This window comes from Rhinoraja longicauda, chromosome 20, assembly GCF_053455715.1.
Source record: "Rhinoraja longicauda isolate Sanriku21f chromosome 20, sRhiLon1.1, whole genome shotgun sequence".
Taxonomy (NCBI): Eukaryota; Metazoa; Chordata; class Chondrichthyes; order Rajiformes; family Arhynchobatidae; genus Rhinoraja; species Rhinoraja longicauda.
Window position 1 is genome coordinate 8,591,718 of NC_135972.1, and position 24,308 is coordinate 8,616,025.

The following is a 24,308-nucleotide window of genomic DNA, read 5'->3' on the forward strand; positions in this document are numbered from 1 at the left end:
CCTCTCTCTCCCTCCCTCCCTCTCCCTCTCTCCCCCTCCCCCTCTCTCTCTCTCCCCCTCTCCCCCTCTCTCCCCCCTCTCCCTCTCCCCCTCTCTCCCCTACCTCTCCCCCACACACATTCAGCCTGTGGATCTCCACACTGTGTGTGTGTGTGTGTGTGTGCGCTTGTCTCTCCCCGATCAGTCAGAGTGAGTGAGGTACTCCCCCACACAGTGACAGTCTCGGCAGCCACTCCCCGGACCGAGTGCATCTCCCTCCCCCGTCCTCCCCGCCTGCCCTCCCTCCCTCCCTCCCAGTCAGTCAGTCAGTCAGTCAGAGGACACTCCGGCGGCGGTGGGGCCCCATGCACATCTCCTCCCGGCCGGCTGGGAGCGGCGACAGAAGGCAGACAGGCAGGCAGGCAGGGGGGAGTTGTGTTGGCAGTCCCGGCTCTCCACATCCAACAGGTTGCCGGGGCAGGGCGGCGGCGGCGGGGTGGCCATGCAGTCCGACTCTCTCTGGATCCTCTTCATCCTCTGCCTCTGTCAAATGGGTGAGTTTAACCTGGACTGGACCTGCCTGAAACCTCTCATTTAGAGGGGCACACTGTTCGTGATAATCGCAGCGCATTAAGCAAGGCTTGCTGAGTGGGCTTGTATCTAGGGGGAGCTGGATAACATTTGCCCAAGGCTTGCTGAGTGGGGTTGTATCTGGATAACATTTGCCCAAGGCTTCTGTTGGAGAAGGCTGAGAGAGAGGACTACGACCCAAACTAGTTCACCACAACTGTCCATCTAGTGGACTACGACCCAGACTAGTTCACCACAACTGTTCATAGTGGACTAGGACCCAGACTAGTTCACCACAACTGTCCATCTAGTGGACTACGACCCAGACTAGTTCACCACAACTGTCCATCTAGTGGACTACGACCCAGACTAGTTCACCACAACTGTCCATCTAGTGGACTACGACCCAGACTAGTTCACCACAACTGTTCATAGTGGACTAGGACCCAGACTAGTTCACCACAACTGTTCATCTACAAACTTCATTTATTGTTTCTTAATGAAATTCTTTTAATGTATTTATATATATATATATGTTTTTAGTTTTAATGCTATTGGCATTAAATGCCTAGATCTAAGATCTAGAGTATTTTTATTTTATTTTATTTTTAAAATATATTTATATACTAAATGTTATTTAGTTTTAATGCTGTTGGTTGATATCAAGATCTAGAGTCTTTACTTATTTTTTACTTTTTATTTAAAAAAGATATATATGTTTTATTTAGTTTTGATGCTGTTGGTTGATATCAAGATCTAGAGTCTTTACTTATTTTTTAATTTTATTTTTAAAATGTATTCATATATGTTTTTATTTAGTTTTAATGCTGTTGGTTGATATCAAGATCTACAGTATTTACTCTTTTTTAATTTTTAAAAGATGTATTTATATATATATGTTTTATTTAGTTTTAATGCTGTTGGGTGACATCAAGATCTAGTCTTCACTTATTATTTTAATTGTATTTTTTAAATGTATTTGTTTTAATTTAGTTTTAATGCTGTTGCCCGATGTCAAGATCTACCGTCTTTACTTACTATTTTTTCATTTAAAAAAAATGTATTGATATATATGTTTTTAGTTTTGATGCCGTTTGTTGATATCAAGATCTAGAGTATTATTTGTTGTTGTTGTTGTTGTTGTATTTATATATATATATATATATATATAAATTTAGTTTTGGTGTTGTTGGCCGACTGAGGGTCAGTGTGGATAAGAGGGCGAGTGTGTTGGGAAGGAACTGTATGCAGATGGATGGTGGTTTAAACAGCGAGTTGGATTCGGGGTTATCTACTTTCTTACCATTTCTTGGTCGCCTCTCTGCTACACCTTTGAGGATATTGTGGGAAGGCGGAAGAGCTGCGAGAATTGAGACCGTTTGGGGCTTTTAGGGAAGAAGGTAGACACAAAAAGCTGGAGTAACTCAGCGGGTCAGGCAGCATCTCTGGAGAGAAGGAATGGGCGATGTTTCGGGTCGAGACCCTTCTGAGAGTCAGGGGAGGGGGAAACGAGAGATATAGAAACATAGATAGAGATAGAAACATTGAAAATGGGTGCAGGAGGAGGCCATTCGACCCCTTCGAGCCAGCACACCGCCATTCAATATGATCATGGCTGATCATCCAAAGTCAGTACCCCGTTCCGGATTTTTTCCTATATCCATTGTTTGATTCCCTGAACCATAAGATCTAAATCTAACTCTGTTGAAAACTGTGACATGGAGAGGTGTAGAACAAATGAATAAAAGATAGGCAAAAAGTAACAGAGGAATGAAAGATATGCCAAGAAGTGTAGCGATGGAACGCTATTGTATTTTGCTCCTGCGTTTGATATATTGCAAGCTCTTTACCGCCTCTGTCCCCTTTCACTGGTCGACCTTTTGGTGTTTTAACATAGAAGAACACATTTTAAGACACACTCTGGGCCCCGTTTCAATGCCACGAGCAGAACTTGAGGTGGGCGTTGATTTTGTTGTTGTTGTTGTTGTGTTGAAATATAAATTGAGAAGTGTGTATGAAGGAACAGCAGATACCGGTTGAGACGGAAGATAAGACACAAAATGCTTCGGGTAACTCAGCGGGTCAGGCAGCATCTGTGGAGAAAAGGAAAGGGTAACGTTTTAGGCTTAAGGAGTAGGTAACGGATGGGGTCGGGTCTCTTCTTCAGACTGCGAGAAGTCGAGAATGTGTGCATTTCACAGTGAGACAAGATAGACACAAAATGCTGGAGTAACTCAGCGGGACAGGCAGCATCTCTGGGGAGAAGGAATTGGTGACTGGTGTCAGTCTGAAGAGGGTCTCGACCAGAAACCTCACCCATTCCTTCTCTCCAGAGATGCTCCAGAGTTACTCCAGCATTTTGTGTCTACCTGCTTCGGTTTAAACCAGCAACTGCAGTTCATTCCCACAGCCAAGAAGACAATTCTTGGTCCAAATTGGATACAAAGCGATTTTGTGTTTTGTTCTTTGTTCTTGACCGATTCTGTTGTCGGCGTTTAGTTTCGAGATACAGCGCGGAAACAGGCCCACCGAGTCCGCACCGACCAGTGATCCCGGCTCACTAACACTATCCTGCACACACTAGGAACAATTTACAATTGCACCAAAGCCAATTAACCTACGATTAACCTACAAACTTGTGCGTCTTTGGAGTGTGGGAGGAAACCGGAGCACCGGGAGAAAACCCACGCGGTCCCGGGGAGAGCGTACAAACTCCGTACAGACAGTACCGGCAGTCAGGATGGAACCCGGGTCCCCGGCGCTGTGAGGCGGCAACTCTACCGCTGCGCCGCCGTGCCACCCGATTATTACTATCAGTTTAATCAATGATTCAATACACATCATCTACGTGAGACACAGACACTTGAAGATGACCTTCACAGTGGTTTGAAATGCGATTGTCAGACGCTGGGGTTGGGGTTTTTTTCATGCTCTGAGAGAGGGAGTGAGATAGACAGTGGACAATAGGTGCAGGAGGAGGCCATTCGGCCCTTCGAGCCAGCACCACCATTCAATGTGATCATGGCTGATCATTCTCAATCAGTACCCCGTCCCTGCCTTCTCCCCATACCCCCTAACTCCGCTATCCTTAAGAGCTCTATCTACCCCTCTAATGAATGCATTCAGAGAATTGGCCTCCACTGCCTTCTGAGGCAGAGAATTCCACAGATTCACAACTCTCTGACTGAAAAAGTTTTTCCTCATCTCCGTTCAAAATGGCCTACCCCTTATTCTTAAATTGCGGCCCCTGGTTCTGGACTCCTCCAACATTGGGAACATGTTTCCTGCCTCTAACGTGTCCAACCCCTTAATAATCTTATACGTTTCGATAAGATCCCCTCTCATCCTTCTAAATTCCAGTGTATCTGAACGATGAGAGAGAGTGGGGGAGAGAGAGAGACGGAGAATATTCCAATGGTCAGGTCGAGCAGCTCGACGAGTCCCTCTCACCACCAGTGCTACCTATCTCATGGTGGATTGCAACCCATTCACTGAAAGTTGGGGAACATTGAAAACGAGCCTGTTTCCAAGTTGGACACGGAATGCTGGATAAGTCAGTGGGTCAGGCAGCATCTCTGGAGAGAAGGAATGGATTAAGTTTCGGGTCGAGACCCTTCTCCAAGACAAACAAATGCTGGAGTAACTCAGCGGGACAGGCAGCATCTCTGCAGAGAAGGGTCTTGAGACGGTCAAGGGGCCACAGTTTAAGAATAAGGGGTAGGCCATTTAGAACTGAGATGAGGAAAAACTTTTCCAGTCAGAGAGTTGTGAATCTGTGGAATTCTCTGCCTCAGAAGGCAGTGGAGGCCAGTTCTCTGAATGCATTCATGAGAGAGCTAGATGGAGCTCTTAAGGATAGCGGAGTCAGGGGGTACGGGGAGAAGGCAGGAACGGGGTACTGATTGAGAATGATCAGCCATGATCACGATGAATGGCGGTGCTGGCTCGAAGGGCCGAATGGCCTCCTCCTGCACCTATTGTCTATTGTCACCCATTCCTTCTCCCCACAGATACTGCCTATCCCCGCTGAGTTACTCCAGCATTCTGTGTCTACCCTTCAGTTCTTCGGTGTAAACCAGCATCTGCAGTTCCTTCTGTCACACTGTTCACAAGTCACCTTTGCACTCGCTGACCCCAGAACTGAACCAAGCACGGAACAAAACTAATGGATGAGAGGATCACAGAGGGGGTAGAATGGGCAGCTGAATGAATTCTACTGAACCACATCCACCGAACAAGGGTCTCGACCCGAAACGTCACCAGAGATGCTGCCTGTCCCGCGCTGAGTTACTCCAGCTATTTGTGTCTATCTTCGGTTTAAACCAGCATCTGCTGTTCCTTCCTACACATCCTGTCACCTCGGCCACGTTTGGGTTAAAACCCAGCCCAGACAGCGATGAAACTGCCCTTTCCGATAAATGTTCGGATGTGCGATTCGATGGGGGAGGCATTTCCCCGTGGATTCGAGGCCAGAATAATCACGAGATTATTCATGTGTATAAAATCAAGAGAGGAATAGACCGACCGGGCAGATGCACAGAGGCTAGGTGAATCGAGGACCAGGGGACACAGGTTTAAGGTGAAGGGGAAAAGATTTAATAGGAATCTGAGGGGTAAATTTTTCACACGAAGGGTGGTGGGTGTATGGAGCGAGCTGCCAGAGGAGGTAGTTGAGGCAGGGACCATCCCAACATTTAAGAAACATGTAGGCAGGTACATGGATAGATTATAAATATTTTTGAAAAATCCATGTATGTGTTAAATATAATCACTGGGAATTGGTCTGCAGCTCACTAATGATCTCAGTATACAATAGTAATGTGGCAAGTTCAACCGAAATGTCTGCATTTGGTTCAATTCTGTTCAGTTTAGTTTATTGTCACGTGTACCGAAGTACAGTGAAAGGCTTTTGTCGCACGCTAACCAGTCAGCGGAAAGACGATACATGATTACAATCGAGCCATTTACAGTGTATTAGAGTGTGGATGGATTGTAATGTGTGATTATAGATCTGCTTCTGTGGCTAGCACTCAAATAGTCTCCTGGGTTGGATGCCATTACTTAAAGCTTACCATGTCACCTTCTGATTGATTTCCAAATCAGTGCAGGTGCCAGGGGTTATGGGGAGAAGGCAGGAGAATGGGGTTGAGAGGGAAAGATAGATCAGCCACGATTGAATGGTGGAGTAGACTCGATGATCCGAATGGCCTAATTCTTCTCTAGAACTTATGGACATGAAATCTTCAGATGACATTGTTTCGTTTGTATGGAGCTGCAAAAGATGTCAGTGATATTTGAGAGCAAGTTAATAACCTGGGTTTGGTTTGCATCTAAGTTGCATTGTATCTCATCCTTCCATCTTATAGATTGCGAGGGTGACTACTGAAGTATTTCAGCTGCCAGGAATCTCTTACGTGGGAACTGCAATTCTTTCACCATGTCATCAGTCACTGAAAGTAAGCATGCAGGTACAGCAGGCAGTGAAGAAAGCTAATGGCATGTTAGCCTTTATGACAAGAGGAGTTGAGTATAGGAACAAAGAGGTTCTTCTGCAGTTGTACAGGGCCCTGGTGAGACCGCACCTGGAGTTTTGGTCTCCAAATTTGAGGAAGGACATTCTTGCTATTGAGGGCGTGCAGCGTAGGTTCACGAGGTTAATTCCCGGAATGGCGGGACTGTCGTATGTTGAAAGCCTGGAGTGACTAGGCTTGTATACGCTGGAATTTAGAAGGACGAGAGGGGATCTTATTGAAACATATAAGATTATTAAGGGATTGGACACGCTAGAGGCAGGAAACATGTTGCCAATGTTGGGGGAGTCCAGAACCAGGGGCTACAGTTTAAGAATAAGGGGTAGGCCATTTAGAACGGAGATGAGGAAAGACTTTTTCAGTCAGAGAGTTGTAAATCTGTGGAATTCTCTGCCTCAGAAGGCAGTGGAGGCCAATTCTCTGGATGCTTTCAAGAGAGAGCTAGATAGAGCTCTTAAGGATAGCGGAGTCAGGGGGTATGGGGAGAAGGCAGGAACGGGGTACCAATTGTGAATGATCAGCCATGATCACGTTGAATGGCGGTGCTGGCTCGAAGGGCCGAATGACCTGCTCCTGCACCTATTGTCTATTGTCTATTGTCTCCCCTTACAGTAAATGCACACAATATTGATGCAATTGAAAGCTGAGGTTCCATAAGGCGCTGGTCAGGCTACATTTGGAATATTGTGAGCAATTTTGTGCCCCATATCTGAGGAAGGATGTGCTGGCTCTGTAGACCGTCCAGAGGAGGTTTACCAGAGTGATCCCAGGAATAACTGGGCTACCATAAGATGAGTGTTTGATGGCACTGGGCCTGTACTCGCTGGAGTTTGGAAGGATGAGGGGGGGAACTCATTGAAACTTACCGAATAGTGAAAGGCCTGGATAGAGTGGATGTGGAGAGGATGTTTCCACTAGTGTGAGAGTCAAGGACCAGAGGTCACAGCCTCACAATTAAAGGACGTTCCTTTAGAAAGGAGATGAGGAGGAATTTCGATAGTCGGAGAGGGTGGTGAATCTGTGGAATTCTGTGCCACAGGAGGCATTGGAGGCCAAGTTAATGGATATTTTTAAGGCAGTGATGGATAGATTCTTGATTAGTACAGGTGTCAGAGGTTATGGGCAATGGCAGGAGAATGGGGTTAGGACGGAGAGATAGATCAGCCATGATTGAATGGTGGAGTAGACGTGATGGGCTGAATGGCCTAATTCTGCTCCTATCACATGAACTGAACATTGAATCTAATGAATGAAGGGAGTTATCAAATATTCTTTTTACTTAGTTGCTGGAAATAGAGTGCAGATCAAACAGAATGCTATTATTCATGGGTCCAAGTTGTTGGTCGTGAAGTAAATGTGGGCTGTGCCTTTAATTAAGTTCCACTGAAGCTGAAGCACGATCAGTCCTTTTTAAGTAGGTTGATATTTCACAAGTCACACGCGGTAAAAGCTGCTTTTAGAATGTCAGGTTATATTGACAAATCTTGTAAATGTTGCTTGGCAAAGGTGAGTTACTCGAGGAAACATAGAAACAGAAAATAGGTGCAGGAGGAGGCCATTTGGCCCTTCGAGCCAGCACCGCCATTCATTGTGATCATGACTGATCATCTGCAATCAGTAACCCGTGCCTGCCTTCTCCCCATATCCCTTGATTCCACTAGGCTCTAGAGCTCTCTCTGACTCTCTTTTAAATTCATCCAGTGAATTGGCCTCCACTGCCTTCTGTGGCAGAGAATTCCACAAATTCACAACTCTCTGGGTGAAAAAGTTTCTTCTCACCTCAGTTTTAAATGGCCGCTTGTAGCATAGGAGAACTTGGTGGAAAGGAATTTTTTGACTAAATAGGAAAAAATTACACCAAAATGGTGCCTCTTCTATATGGCCTCAGTGGGCTGTTCTGTGTACACTCTACTGACCCAGTGGGGTGACTGTGCTTATGTATGAGGATACTCTAGCTGTATACAAAAAAATATATTTCACTGTACCTGTTACATGTGACAATAAAGAGACCATTGAACTATTGGAATTGCCCGCATGCGTCCAATATGGGCACCCAAATGGACCAGATGTAGATTTTCTCAGTACATCATTTGCTTGTCCTTGCTTGTTTGTTAAGAAGTGAAAGCTTTCATATTCCCAATTGCATGTTACTGGTGCCAAGAGATGAAGACATTGATATTTGCAAAGTTCCAGTTAATTAAATAAAGATTGATGAAAATTGATTTCAGAGCCGCAGCTGAGTTTGCACTGTAAACGCCATGGATTAGATATTTTCTTTTGGGCTAATGCACCTTAATTCACAAGTTTAGTTTAGATTAATATCATATGTACCGAGGTACAGTGAAATGCTTTTTTGTTGCATGCTGTCCAGTCAGCAAAGACTATACATGATTACAATCAAGGTCTCCACAGCATGCAGATAAAGGATATAACGTTTAGTGCAAGATAACGTTCGATTAAAGATAGTCCAGATGGCCTTCAAAAGGTCAGGTAGGTCAGGACCGGTTTCTAGTTGGCGAGAGGATGGTTCAGTTGCCTGATAGCAACTGGGAAGAAATTGTCCCTGAATCTGGAGGTGTGCGTTTTCACACTTCTGTACCTCTTGCCTGATGGGAGAGGGGAGAAGAGGGAGTGGCCGGGGTGAGACTGGTCCTTGATTATGCTGCTGGCCTTGCCGAGGCAGCGTGAAGTGTAGATGGAGTCAGTGGAAGGGAGGTTGGCTTGTGTGATGGTCTGGACATGGACACATTGAGCTGAAGGCTTGTTCGCATGCTGTGAGACACTACAGTTCGTCACATCCTGTGTGATGTAGTTGCGTCACCCAGAAAGGTTCAGCTGCACAGTAATGTTAGTGGAAATCACGGCCTTGTTTCATGGCAAAGAGATTTCCTTGGTTGATGTTCTTCATTTTGACGAACAATGCCAACCACTGTTCTTCTTCACATGGTTATTAACCACGATTTCCTCCCATGTCCCCAAAACCTGTAGGTTTACAGTTAGGTAGGAAAGAACTGCAGGTGCTGGTTTAAATCGAAGGTAGACACAAAATGCTGGAGTAACTCAGCGGGACAGGCAGCATCTCTGGAGAGAAGGAATGGGTGATGTTTCAGGTCGGGAACCTTCTTCAGAACCTTCTCCCTGTGACCCAGCGGGACAGGCAGCATCTCTGGAGAGAAGGAATGGGTGACGTTTCGGGTCGAGACCCATCTTCAGACTCAACACGAAACATCACCCATTCCTTCTCTCCAGAGATGTTGCCTGTCCTGCTGAGTTACTCCAGCATTTTGCGTCTACCAGGTTTATAGTAAATTGGCCTCTGTGAATTGCCCAAATGTATAGGGAGTGCGTGTGATAGTGGGAAAACAGAATTAGAGTGAACATGCTGATCTGCTAGGCTTGTGTACTTAGACTTCCTTGGCATACAGTGGATGAGACCAACTTGCATTACTGCCAAATCATTGTCCAAGTTTTTCAAAGAGAAGAGTGCATATTTGAACATTGCGTCCGGGGTTACATTTTGCTGGGATATTCTACGCAGGTGAACAACTCTTTTTTTCAAGGTTTATGTGTGAATAATGGCTTCCTTATTCAAGTTGGTATTAGTCAATAATTTAATACTTAAGGGTGGCTCACTGGCACAGCTGGCAGAGGTACTGCCTCACCAATGCCAGAGAGTCGGGTTCGATCCTGGCCTCTAATGTTGTCTGTGTGGAGTTGGCACGTTCTCCCTGTGACCCAGTGGGTTTCCTCCCATTTCCCCAAAACGTGCAGGTTTATAGCCATTTGGCCCCTGGTGTGTAGGGACTGGGTGTAATCGTGGGAAAACAGAATTAGTGAATGGGTGATCAGTGTGGACTTGCTGGGCCGAAGGGCCTGTTTCCGTGCTGTATCTTTCGATATTGAATCAACATCGAGGTCAGAACAAAAGATCACCTTTTAATTAAAGACTTTCGCAATTAATTATTTAAAATATTATACCAACTTTCCATCGATCTCAAAATATCCAGTAAAAATACCTTCTGCTTCCATATGAAGTATAGAATCAAAGACTGCAGATGCTGGTTTATACTAATGATACATACAAAGTGCTGGAGTAATTCAGCATGAAGGTCTGAAGAAGGGTATCGACCCAAAACATCACCCATCCTTTTTCTCCAGAGATGCTGCCTGACCTGCTGAGTTACTCCAGCATTTTGTGTCTATCTTCGGTGTAAACCAGCATCTGCAGACAACTTTCTACGCGCCAAATTTGCAATGTTTGACCGTGCTTCGAACCTAACCATTTGGTGGTGACAGAAGATAGACACAAAATGCTGGAGTAACTCAGCGGGACAGGCAGCATCCCTGGATCGAAGGAATGGGTGACGTTTTGGGTCGAGACCCGTCTTCAGACTGAGCCAGGGGATACAGAGATAAGGAAGTGTGAGGTGTGAAAATGAGACAATGGGGATGGAGATCAAGGTAGAATAGAGGCCCATGATCTTTCTGTCATGGGCCTCCTCCAGTGCCTTAGTGAGGCCCACCGGAAATTGGAGGAACAGCACCTCATATTTCTCCAACTTTAGATAGTTCCTCTGTCCCTCTCTTCCCCTTCCCCGATCTTCCATTGTCTTCCTGTCTCCACCTATATCCTTCCTTTGTCCCGCCCCCCTGACATCAGTCTGAAGAAGGGTCTCGACCCGAAATGTCACCCATTCCTTCTCTCCTGAGATGCTGCCTGACCTGCTGAGTTACTCCAACATTTTGTGAATAAATACCTTCGATTTGTACCAGCATCTGCAGTTAGTTTCTTATACTACAAGGTAGAATAGATCTTTGTTTGCTAGGAGAAGGTGGTAACAACAAAGCAAACAGAACAGCACATTGCATCTATCCAAATGATGTGTGTTGGCTGTGGATCATTGTGAGTTCTGAGTAGGGTTGCCAACTGTCCCGTATTACCCGGGACATCCGTATTTTGGGCAAAATTGGTTTGTCACTCACGAGACCGCTCTTGTACCATATTAGGCCCAGGATGGCGCTGTAGGCCTGGACAGTGTAGGCCCCGACGGTGTAGGTCCGGAGGCCCATGAGCTGCCTAACCCGCCTCCAGGCATTGCAACCCGCCTCCAGGCCCGGGCGGCCGCCATTGGTGGAGCGGGAGCACGTGGCCGCTGTCTGGGTGAGGTCACATGGGGTGCGGGGCGGTGACGTCACCTTGTCCCTTATTTGTCACCGCCTCAGAATTAATAATAATAATAATATGTTCCTTTATTCGTCCCACACCAGGGAAATTTACAGGGGAAAGGATGTTCTTTTAGGGAAGGAAGGAGATGAGGAGAAATTTATTTAGTCGGAGGGTGGTGAATCTGTGGGATTCTTCGCCCCAGAAGGCTGTGGGGGCCAAGACAGTGGATATTTTTAAGGCGGGATTCTTGATTAATACGGGTGTCAGTGGGCCGCACGGTGGCGCAGCGGTAGAGTTGCTGCCTTACAGCGAATGCAGCGCCGGAGACTCAGGTTCGATCCTGACTACGGGCGCCGTCTGTACGAAGTTTGTACGTTCTCCCCGTGACCTGCGTGGGTTTTCTCCGAGATCTTCGGTTTCCTCCCACACTCCAAAGACATACAGGTTTGTAGGTTAATTGACTGGGTAAATGTAAAAATTGTCCCTAGTGTGTGTAGGATAGTGTTAATGTGCGGGGATCGCTGGGCGGCGTGGACTCGGTGGGCCGAAGGGCCTGTTTCCGCGCTGTATCTCTAAATCTAAATCTAAATCTTATGGGGAGAAGGCAGGAGAATGGGGTTAGGAGGGAGAGATAGATCAGCCATTGAATGGCGGAGTAGACTTGATTGGCCGAATGGCCTAATTCTATTCCTATCACTTATGACCTTAACCACCCCCATGAGATCGTGTTGTTTTCAGCTTTCCTGGCCTGTTCTCAACATTGCATCTGTGCTTTTAGATGTTATGTTGTGGCAAAGGGCACAATATGAATTGAAGCACCTCATCCTTAACCTCTGAGCTTTCTTATGCTACAGAATCACAGAGGTTACCAGCAACTTGTGCCAGAGGGCCATATGACAGCTCTTATAGAGGTGTACAAAATCATGAGGGGAATAGATCGGGTGGACGCACAGAATCTCTTGTCCAGAGTAGGGGAATCAAGAACCGGAGGACATAGGTTTAAGGTGAAGGGGGGAAAGATTTAGAGATACAGCGCAGAAACAGGCCCCATCGGCCCACCGGGTCTGCGCCGACCAGCGATCCCCGCACATTAACACTATCCTACACACACTAGGGACAATTTTTACATTTGCCCAGCCAATTAACCTACAAACCTGTACGTCTTTGGAGTAATAGGAAGCTGAGGAGTACCTTTTTCACACAAAGGGTGGTGGGTGCAGGGGACGGGTTGTCGGAGGAGGTAGTTGAGGCACGGACCTTCGCAACGTTTAAGAAATATTTAGACAGGTACATGGATAGGGCAGGTTTAGAGGGATATGGACCAAACACAGGCATTTGGGACTAGTGTGACTGGGACTTGTTGGTCGGTGTGGGCAAGATGGGCCGAAGGGCCTGTTTCCACCCTGTATGCTTCTATGACTCTCTAGAACTCTATCGAACAATAGAACATAGTTAGTTAGTTTATTGTCACATGTAACAAGGTACAGTGAAAAGCTTTTGTTGCATGCTAACCAGTCAGCGGAAACGTCTGCCAAATTAGTGTTAATTTAGCGGAACAAAAGCACTTGATAAATTAACAGCATTTCTTGCAATTTACCTTCATCCAAGCAATTACTGCAGGTTAAATTGTTGATGCAGCAATTTAATGTATTAAACATTTAAATCCTGATCCTTAATATTAAAGGAGGTGTCAATTATATGCCCAACGAACTGTACATGGAACTGGAAAAAGGCCGCAGTTTCATAGAAATTGGATCACGCTTTTGAGTTGAAAGCAAATCAATTCATCGGTTTTATAATAGGAGTTTCGTTGGATGAATTAACAATGCAACCAATAGAAAAATAAGGTTTGTTTTATTTCACATGCGCAGACTTGTCTCTTGCATGCAGAAGATAGAATGCAGTGTTAATCACCATTTTCTGGAAATAAAAACCTGCAAGACTTCACTGGTAAACAGACTTCAATTCTAATAACACCAAGGAACAAGTTTTGTACAACCCTCTTGGCTTACGACGACACTGAGATCGTTTCCATGAGATATCGTGGCTCATTATAGGTTTTCTGTTCCAAGATCAAACAGGTTTTAGCTTGGTTCAGGAGAGGGAGGGAGGTGGAGGGAGAGAGAGGGAGGGAGGGAGGGAGAGAGAGGGAGGGAGGGAGAGGGAGGGAGAGAGAGGGATGGAGAGAGAGGGATGGAGAGAGAGGGAGGGAGAGAGAGAGTGTCCATACCGACCATCAATCACCCGTTCACACCAGTTCTACGTTATTCCCACTTTCTCATCCACTCCCTGCACACTAGGGGCCATTTTTACGGAGGCTGATTAACCTTCCAACCCGCACGTCTTTGGGATGTGAGAGAAAACTGGAACGCCAGGGGAAGTCCCATGCTGCCACCAGAAAAACGTGCAAACTCCACACAGCCAGCACCCGAGGTCAGGGTCAAACCTGTGTCTACAGCAACACAAAAAAAAGATTTTCCGTACTATCCACTGTTGTGTGTGTGTGTGTGTGTGTGTGTGTGTGTGTGTGTGTGTGTGTGGGGGGGGGGAGCAGATTGAAAAGTCCAAGTAATGTCTGTGATTAATATAAACCATTTAACAGTGAAATTGTCTGAAGTGAATTTCTCTTAAAGATTGTGTAATATGCTGTGGTTTCCAAAATTGAAGTATCAGCCACACAAAGTACTTGTGTTGAAGTGCAGTGATCTGTAAATTCGAAAAGGCTTTTAATATATTTGAAGTGACTGATTGTGCTCTTAACAGCGCATTAAAACCATACCTAGCGGCAAGATTTAAAGTTTAAATGGCAGCAATACACTGCTGCACATCGGTTAAGGTGTATTGGGTTAAAGTCTGATCTGCTTGGCCACTTGAACCACTGGGGCGTTTTGGCCGTGATAATGTGTTAGTGTGCTGAGCGAGTCCGCGAGACTTCTCTCCTCCCCCCCTCCCCTCTTTCTTTCTGCATTGTTCCCGTTGTATTGATGGCCTTCTGACTCGCGAGTACTTGTTCTTGCTCGTTGACCTGTTTGACGCAGAAATCACGCCATTGTTAAATCTGGGGAACTTTCTTTCGAGAAGAATAGCGGTCGGCTGGGGAGTTGCTAGTTTGCTAGGGGGAGGAGGCTGAAGCAAGGCAACAACTCGTTCCAAACTTCTGGCAACCGTTTTCAGCTTCTGCACACAGCACCGTCTGCAAGTGTTGACACGTTAACACCATCGGATGGAGAGGCATTGGATCGGTACTTTGTTTCCTTAAAGGTTGAAGCAGAATACTTTATGATTCGGTCACGAGATTTCTTTTTCCTATGTTGAACAGACAAAGAGTCAACAGACAAGTAACTGTACATGGAGGAACTGCAGGTGCTGGTTTAAACCGAAGATGGACACAAAAAGCTGGAGCAACTCAGCGGGACAGGCAGCAAGCATCTCTGGAGAGAAGGAATGGGCGACGTTTCGGGTAGAGACCCTTCTTCAGCCTGAAGAAGGGTCTCTACCCGAAACGTCACCCATTCCTTCTCCCCAGAGATGCTTGCTGCCTGTCCCACTGAGTTACTCCAGCTTTTTGTGCCTGCAGACAAGTAACTGCCTGAGTCACTCCAGCAATTTGTGTCTATCTTCAGTTTAAACCAGCACCTGCGGTTCCTTCCCCCCCCCAAAAAAAAATGATTCCCAGGAATCTTCACGGGGGGCTCTGGAGCACTGTTGAAGTTTTGTACAAGGTTATCTGACCGTGACAACGAATTTGCCGCCGATTAGTCTGAGTGCAGCTTCCACTGAGTGAAGAAAAAAAAATATCCACAGGAACACTCCAATTAGAGAGTGCAGTGACCCCCTTTGCAGACGGGATGGCGTTGGTTTGTAGTGCAGAGTGCTCACGGCCTTTCAGCATGGCTTGAATTCCGAAACAAAAACTGGGAGAATAAAACGCGATGGAACAGGCAACAGACAAAATGCCAACAGTCAACAGTGTTGGGTCTCTACCCGAAACGTCACCCATTCCTTCTCTCCAGAGATGCTGCCCGGCCCGCTGAGTTGCTCCAGCTTTTTGTGTCCATCTTCGGTTTAAACCAGCATCTGCAGCTCCTCCCTGCACAGTTACTTGTCTGTTGAGTGTCGCATTTTGTCTGTTGGTTTCCCTTCAACATAGAAAAAAAATCTCGTGACCGAATCATAAAGTATTCCGCTTCAACCTTTAAGGAAACAAAAGTACCGATCCACTGCCTCTCCATGGAAGGAGGAATCGGGCAGTGTCTCTGGTGTGCCACCCCACGTCGGAACTGGGAAAGAGAGAGGGGCAAGTTGCTGTTCTTGGTTTAGTTTAGATTAGAGACACAGCGTGGAAACGGGCCCTTCGGCCCACCCCGTCCACACCGACCAGCGGCGGTCCCCGCACATTAACACCGTCCTACGCACGCCAGGCACAATGTTTTAAAATGTTTACACCAAGCCGATTAACCGACAAACCTGCACGACTTTGGAGTGTTGGGGGAAACCGAAGATCTCGGGGAAAACCCACGCAGGTCACGGGGAGAACGTACAAAAAACTCCGTACAGACAAGCACCCCTAGTCGGGATCGAACCCGGGTCTCTGGCTCTGTAAGGCAGCAACTCTACCGCTGCGCCACCGTGCCGTGCTCTGTCTTGCATAGAGTCAAACAGCGCAGAAACAGGCCCTTCAGCCCATCTTGTCCATGCCAACCGAGATGCTCCATCAAATCTAGCCACAGAAAGCAGTCTGAAGAAGGGTCTCAACCCGAAACATCGCCCACTCCTTCTCCCCAGAGATGCTGCCTGTCCCGCTCAGTTACTCCAGCATTTTGTGTCTACCTAGCCACATTTGACTGTGTTCATAAGATCATAAGACATGGGAGCGGAATTGGGCCATTCTGCCCATCGGGCCTGCTCTGCCATTTGATCATGACAGATCTATTTTACCCTCTCAACCCCATTCTCCTGCCTTCTCCAGGTAACATTTGATGTTTAGAGGTTTATGGGCCAAACATGGGCAGGTGGGACAGGCATAGATGGGGCATCTTGGTTGGCATGTACAATAGGGTTGCCAACTATCTCACTCCCAAATACGGGACAAGGTGACGTCACCGCCCTGCGCCCCAAGTGACTTCATCCAGCCAGCGGCCACGTGCTCCCGCTCCACTAATGGCGGCCGCCCGGGCCGGGAGGCTGGTTCCTTAGCAACCTCTGTTAGACGAGCACACTCGGCTCCGTTGCCCGAACACACTCCGTTAGTCTACAGTGTCCGTCCGGGCCTACAGCGCCCTCCAGGCCTAATACGGAGCATGGCGGTCCTCTACGGAACAAACCAATTTAGCCCAAAATACAGGAGGTCCCGGCTAATACGGGACAGTTGGCAACCCTCATGGGCAAGCTGGGCCTGTTGGCATGCTGTATGACTCTAACTCTATCAGCCATGATCTTGCTGAAAGGTGATATGACATCAGGGGCCAAATGGCCTGCTGAAAGTTCTTTGTGAGCAGCTATTGTTCGCAAGCCACAGACTGAATGGGTTTTGTTCAAATGAGATTAAATTTTGATGTTGCTGCTTTCATCTGTGAAGGTTTTGTGTTGTAGATGTGGAATGGTGAATGGGGATGAGAGGTGTGGGTAAACATGGAATCTTGGCTAACTGCTTCAGATTCTTGATTAGTACGGGTGTCAGGGGTTATGGAGAGAAGGCAGGAGAATGGGGTTAGGAGGGAGAGATAGATCAGCCATGATTGAATGGCGGTGTAGACTTGATGGGCCTAATGGGTTAATTCTACTTTCCCTTATGACTAGGGGTGCCAACTATCTCACTCCCAAATAGGGGACAAGCTGACGTCACCGCCCCGCGTCCCACGTGACCTCACCCAGCCAGCGGCCACGTGCTCCCGCTCTACCAATGGCAGCCGCCCGGGCCGGGAGGCGGGTTGCTACGTTAGCCTACCCAGTCCCGGCCGACAGTGGCCTGATACGGGACAAGGACGGTCCCATACGGGACGAACCAATTTACCCCAAAATAAGGGATGTCCCGGCTAATACGGGACAGTTGGCAACCCTGAATGCTTTTAGTAATAAGTTCTTAGATTAAATTCCTTTGCAGCCATTAAGCACTGTGAAAGAATTCTCTGTTGCTTTTATAAGTGCACATAATTACAGAATGCTGTTTGTCAGGTGTATTTGAACTTTATAAATTGGAGCCACATGCAAAGAACATTAAATATTTAATTCATAATTAGTGCACTAATCACATTTAAAAACACTCCAGGGCACTCTTTACCATCCTACAAAAAACCCTGAAATTATTGGTTGTGAACAAGGTCTGAATTTTGAAAATTATTGCACATATTAAATAATAACTAAATTATAAGTTTTTAAATGTGATTAGGTGATAAGTCCAGTTTCTTTCAAGTAGCTGCAAGTTCCCCCAAATTCTTTGGATTTTAGACTATAGGGATACTATAGGGATAGTATGGGCCTTTCACAGTCCACACTGACCTGCGATCACCCCGCACACTAACACGATCCCACACACCAGCAACAATTTACATTTATATCAAGCCAATTAACCTACAAACCTGTATTATGTGGGAGGAAACCGGAGCACCCGGAGAAAACCCACGCGGTCACGGGGAGAACGTGCAAAGAATCCCTACGGACAGCACCCGTGGTCAGGATCGAACCCGGGTCTCTGGCGCTATAAGACAGCAACTCCACCGCCCAGTAGCAAAATAACGCGTACATTTTGCATCAGAATATCCTTCATTTGTACAATCTTGGACCACTTCTGACCAGAGCATTTATTCACCTTTGATTTGTTTCCATGACTATATCAGGCAGGAAAATGTTATGATTTTGATTTACTTGGCAAACAGCCTGAAATTAAGTGAATTCAGGAAATGTCAGCGTGCAATATGAGGCTTGGTTATCCCGCACTCCAATAAGGTTCATGCTCCAGTCACCAGCGCTACATGGGGCGTGTCTCCGTTAATTAAAGGTCAGCACTGTGGGAGCCATCGATTGCAACAATGGGGCTGTGGTGAGGTGTCTTCAGGCAGTTCTGTGGCGTGTCTGGATCAACAGTGGGTTACCATTAATGGTCTGACTTTGTTTATTTTCGAGCCGCAGTTCGGAAACAGGCTCCTTGGCCCACCGAGTCCGCACCGATCGCTGCGATCCCCGCATATCAAAGCTACCACCTCATTGAAACTTACAGTATGATGAAAGGCATAGATAGAGTGGATGTGGAAAGGATGTTTCCACTGGTGGGAGAGTCTCGGACCAGGTCATAGCCTCAGAATAAAAGGGCGTTCTTTTAGAATGTAGGTGAGGAGGAACTTCTTTAGTCAGAGTGGTAGTTAATCTGTGGAACTCATTGCCACAGAGGGCTGTGGAGGACAGGTCAGTGGATATTTTTATCAGAACCAGAAATGTTTGGCCCAAGCTAAACATCAGCAAATGCACCTTAAAGGATAACAGCTGTCTTATTTACGACCATGTTAAACACGCAAACATTAAGACAATCCTTGTAAGTTTAGTTTAGTTTAGCCATACACCGCGGAAACAGGCCCTTTGGTGCACTGAGTCCGCGCTGACCAGCGATCCCTGCATGCTAACACTATCCTACACACACTAGCGACAATTTACAATTTTACCAAAGCCAATTAACCTACAAACCTGCACGTCTTTGGAGTGTGGGAGGAAACCGGAGAAACCCACGCAAGTCACGGGAAGAACATATAACCTCCGCACAGGCAGCACCCGTAGTCAGGGTTGAACCGGTGTCTCTGGCGCTGTAAGGCAGCAACTCTACCGCTGAGCCACCGTTCCGCCCCAATGTTACATCTACCATAAAATGGAAGCACCAAAGCACAAGGAAGAAGTTTTCCAGAACGAATCAAAAACATGAATCTTTTAATTCATCAAATATCAGACCGTGTGCGAAGTCCGAGAGAACGAAAGATGCCAAATACTGGAGATCACAATCCCATGAAGTGAGTTTCAATGAACTTGAAGTGGTGGGGTGAATCAAGGTGAGCTTTTAACACCAGAGCAGAGGGGAAAAAATCCCTCTTTTTACAGGTAAATGGCAACGTTACAGCATTTCTGCATTTGAAGCACTTGCACTGACGAACATTGGCGGGCTTTTTGCAGGAGAATTATTAACAGTGGATTTGGACGTGAGAAGTTCTACGCCAGTCTCTATGGAAATAAATTTGCTGTATAATACTTTCATTGGCCCTAAGAGCAAATCTACAAGAAACTCCCGACTCGAGCACCAGTATTATGGCAAAGATAGAAACAAAGTGCCGGAGCAACTCAGTGGGTCAGGCAGCATCTCTGGAGAAAAAGGATGAGTGGTGTAACACAGAGTGCTGAAGTTCTCCAGAGATGCTGCTGAGTTACTCCAGCACTTTGTGTCTATCTTCGGTAGATACTAGCACCTGCAGTTCCTTTCGACACGACATTATGCAGACCTCCCAACCCTTCTGAAGTTTCCGCTGTCATATTTCATTTCCGCCATTCCGATTTCGCCTCATATTTTCCCACAAAACACATGCCTTGCCATTTACTCTGCCCCTCGCCGCTGGGCTCGCCGCTGGGCTCGTCTCGCCGCTCGCCCGGCCCCGCCGCTGGCCTTTGTAGGAAAGTTGCATGACACGCCATGTCATGAATTTTGATGTAAAATTCCGAATTTGTAAAATCAAATTTTGGGAGATCACTTCCAATGCTGCAGAATTATGATTTTGGTCTGAAATGCAAGCCAGGAATAGATATGGTGTTTCACCAGAGCTTACCTATGAGCACTGATGCATGAAGTGAAAGACCCATGTGCAAGGGAACACCAGCTGGTCATCGCAGTGCCCACAAAGCTGTTGTGGTTGAGGTCGAGAGAGAGAGATCAACCAAGTTTCAGGGTTGCAGATAATTTTATAGCAAGCGATTTGGACTGGCCAGACAAAAGTGCAGTGAGAACAATCGACACTCAGGTGCTAGTAAATCAGAAATGATATTGTTATGTGGAGAATGCACACATTTTATCTGCCTGACAGTGTGCACCCAATGTTCTAAAAATAAACAATTTAAGACATAAATTTGAGCCTTAAAGAGTAATTAAGAGACCGAGCTTTGGGAACAAGATGTAACGACGTGTGGGAACAATACATGTGATTTAGACCACGACCATCTAACTTACTTGCATTCACAATGGTTTTAAGTCAGTTCTTGCTTTGTGTATTTCGGCAATCGTTCTTGGGTGCATAATAACATCATTAAAATTAATGCGTTTGATTTTTAATTTGATTAGATTGATGTCAAGATGGCTCCACCTACATACCTCCATCACTCTCTGCCTAGTGCACCGAAGGGGAAATTATATAAATGAATGTTTCAGGTTAAGTCAATGAAAATTTCAGGTTTATTATTGTCACGTGTACCGAGGTACAGTGAAAAGCTTTGTTTTGCATGCTATTCGAAAAGATCAGATGTATCATCCATGAATACATTCAAGTCAAATTTAAGTATAACAAATAGAGCAAAAGGGGAAAAAGGCAGAGTGCAAACTATAGTTCTCATTATTGTTGCCTATCAGTTCTGTTGACAAAGTCCAATGTCCAAAATGGGGTAGAGGTGAATCGGACGGTACCCTAGTTTATGGAAGGACAGTTCAGAAGTCTGATAACAGAGGGGATGAAGCTATTCTTGAATCTGGTGGAGCGGGATTTGAAGCATCTCTACCTTATACTGGATGGGAGCAGGGAGAAGGAGAAATGACTGGGATGGGACAAGTCTTTGATTAAGTTGGCAGCTTTTCCGAGGCAGCGTAAAGTGTAGATGGAGTCAATGGTGGGGAGTCTGGGCTGTGTGATGAACTGGGCTGCATCAACACCTCTCTGTAATTTCTTGTGGCCGTATCACTCTTTAAGACTTACATTTATGCGCCTTAAATTGTTTACTTTTAGACCACAGGATGCACATTGGGCGAAGTGTTGGTCAGTCGGGAAACAGAATGAAATGAGCTGGGCTGAAGAAGTGGAGACAACATTGTTCCAATGTTTAACGCATGGCGGCTCCAAGTGTTTGGGATCGCCCTGGCTAAAGGAGGGGTGGCAGTAACATATAGAGGAGAATTGGATGGATATGTGAAGGACATGTAGTTACAGAGGTACAGAGAAAGGGCAGGAGACTAGTGGTCTTGACTGAAGGATCGAGCCACTTTTATCTGCATCAAGTATCCCCATAGAGTCCTCCAGCATGGAAGTGGGATTAGTTTGTTTAGTTCAGGGAGAGGCACGGAAACGGGCCCTTCGGCCCACTGAGTCCGCACTGACCAGCGATCCCCGCACATTAACACCAGGGTCAATTTTTACATTGATACCAAGCCAATTAACCTACAAACCTGTCCATTTTTGGAGTGTGGGAGGAAACCGAAGTTCTCTGAGAAAACCCACGCAGGTCACCGGGGGAACGTACAAACTCTCTACAGACAAGCACCCGAAGTCAGGATCGAACCTGGCTCTCTGGTGTTGTAAGCGTTGTAAGGCAGCAACTCTGCCGCTGCGCCGCCTCTCGCCCCACTCGTCGATGCCGAACAAGATACCCCAACCAAGCTAATCCCATTTACCTGCATTGGTCCATATCCCTCTAAACCTTTTCTATCCGTGTGCCTGTCCAAGTGTTTTTTAAATGCCCGCCTCAACTCCCTCCACTGGCAGCTTGTTCCATACACCCACCACCCTCTGAGTAAGAAAAGGTTCCCCTCGGGTTCCTATTAAATCTTTCCCCTCTCAACTAAAACCTGTGTTCTCTGATTCTTGATTCCCCTAACTTGGGTGAAAGACTCTGTGCATTCACCCTATCTTTCCCTTCTCATGATTTTAATACACCTCTGTAAGATCACCCCTCAGCCTCCTATGCTTCAAGGAATAAAGTCCTACTTGCCCAACCTCTCTTTGCATCTCAGGCCCTCGACTGGTGGCAACATCCTCAAAACGTCTCTGCACTCTTTCCATCCTAATGACATCCTTCCTGTTAGCAGGGTGACCAAACCTGAATACAATATTCCAAATGTAACTTGTCTTGTACAAGTATCCCCATTAGTGAGTAGAAATGCGTTCAGGAATACTAAAAATTTGCGATTCCTTATTTTGTGCCATATCTAGTATCATTTTCTTTGCGCATTAAGCGGGCGGCACAGTGGCACAGCGGCAGAGTTGCTGCCTTGCAGCGCTTGCAGCGCCAGAGACCCGGGTTCAATCCTGACCGAGGGTGCTGTCTGTACGGAGTTTGTACGTTCACCCCGTGGGTTTTCAGCGAGATCTTCGTTTTCCTTCCCCACTCCAAAGACGTGCAGGTTTGTCGGTCAACTGGCTTGGTATAAGTGTAAATTGTCCTTAGTGTGTGTGCAGGGTAGTGTTAGTGTGCGGGGATCGCTGGTCGGTGCGGACTCGGTGGGACGAAGGGCCTGTTTTCGCGCTGGATCTCTAAACTTAACTAAACTAGTGTAACGCGTCAGATGTCAACAGTTGTCTGATTTGATGACATACGAGTTTCTACGAGTGAAAACTATTTCCTGCCCTCATTAGCTAGTGGTGCAATGTAATGAACGAATGAATAAATTTTATTAGCCAAGTATGTATACATACAAGGGATTTGGCTTGGTGCTTTGCTACTTACGAAGGCATGCCATCTACTCTATTAATTAGTATAAGAAAATAACTGCAGATGCTGGTACAAATCGATTTATTCACAAAATGCTGGAGTAACTCAGCAGGTCAGGCAGCATCTCGGGAGAGAAGGAATGGGTGACGTTTCGGGTCGAGACCCTTCTTCAGACTGATGTCGGGGGGCGGGACAAAGGAAGGATATAGGTGGAGACAGGAAGATAGAGGGAGATCTGGGAAGGAGGAGGGGAAGAGAGGGACAGAGGAACTATCTAAAGTTGGAGAAGTCGATGTTCATACCGCTGGGCTGCAAACTGCCCAGGCGAAATATGAGGTGCTGTTCCTCCAATTTCCGGTGGGCCTCACTATGGCACTGGAGGAGGCCCATGACAGAAAGGTCAGACTGGGAATGGGAGGGGGAGTTGAAGTGCTCGGCCACCGGGAGATCAGTTTGGTTAATGCGGACCGAGCGCAGGTGTTCAGCGAAGCGATCGCCGAGCCTAATTGATAGCCTGGTTCATCTTTTTGGGAGGCTGTACTTTTAGAACCAATCACAGCGCCAAGATGAAAAATAACGATTTGAAGTTGTTCGCATTTACCCCCGTAGGAAGTAATTTTAAAGTTTAATTAACCATTGTCCCAAAAAAAAATCATTTAATATTTAATCGGCGAGTTTCAATTGTCCATATGAATTGCTCATAACCTTGGCACTCGGCTGTGACATTTTTAAGTAATGAACTTCAACAGGATGGAGAGTATAATTTAAACGACGCTATTTTGAGGGTTTGGGTGGTGATAAATCTTTAAAGGTTGCTGGGCAAATCGTAGATGAGGAAAGGATACCTTTGGAGAAAGTGGTGTTGAATTCCAAAATAAGTTGAACTTCAAACTATTGAGTGGACCGACCTCCCTTCCATTGACTCCATTTATACCTCGCGCTGCCTCGGCAAGGCCAGCAGCATAATCAAGGACCAGTCGCACCCCGGCCACTCCTTCTCCTCCCCTCTCCCTGCGGGGAAAAGGTTTGGAAGTGCGCAAACGCACACCTCCAGATTCAGGGACAGTTTCTCCCCAGCTGTTATCAGGCAACTGAATCATCCTACCGCAACCAGAGAGCAGTGCTGAACTACTATCTACGTTCACCTATCTAAGCCTCCCAATCAATCTTAATGGATTTCCCTTTTGCAGCTAAATGATGGCCACCACACTATTTTCTCTTTTAAAGGAAAAGAGGAGAACACGAATAGAGTTCGTGACAGTCAGAACCTTTTTCCTGGGTTGCACAAGTCAAAGACCAGAGGGCAGATCTTTTAAGGCAAGAGGGGCAAATTTGAAAGGAGATGCGTGCGACAAGTATTTTTATACAGAAAATGGTTGAATTTAGTTTAATGTCACGTG

General features: G+C 46.4%; 1 protein-coding gene across 6 annotated transcripts in view; it reads left to right on the top strand.

The window, feature by feature from the left end:
* The first annotated feature begins 204 nt into the window (after nt 1-204).
* The window catches only part of ptprz1b (protein tyrosine phosphatase receptor type Z1b), a 186,265-nt gene continuing 162,161 nt past the window's right edge, over nt 205-24,308 (top strand). The window contains exon 1 of one of the 6 annotated variants that reach the window (XM_078416908.1): nt 205-533. In XM_078416908.1, coding sequence (XP_078273034.1) covers nt 482-533 — 52 coding nt within the window. In that variant the 5' untranslated portion in view covers nt 205-481. The remainder of the gene's footprint in view (nt 534-24,308) is intronic. The other 5 variants (XM_078416909.1, XM_078416906.1, XM_078416907.1 and 2 more) reach the window with 5 other exon arrangements.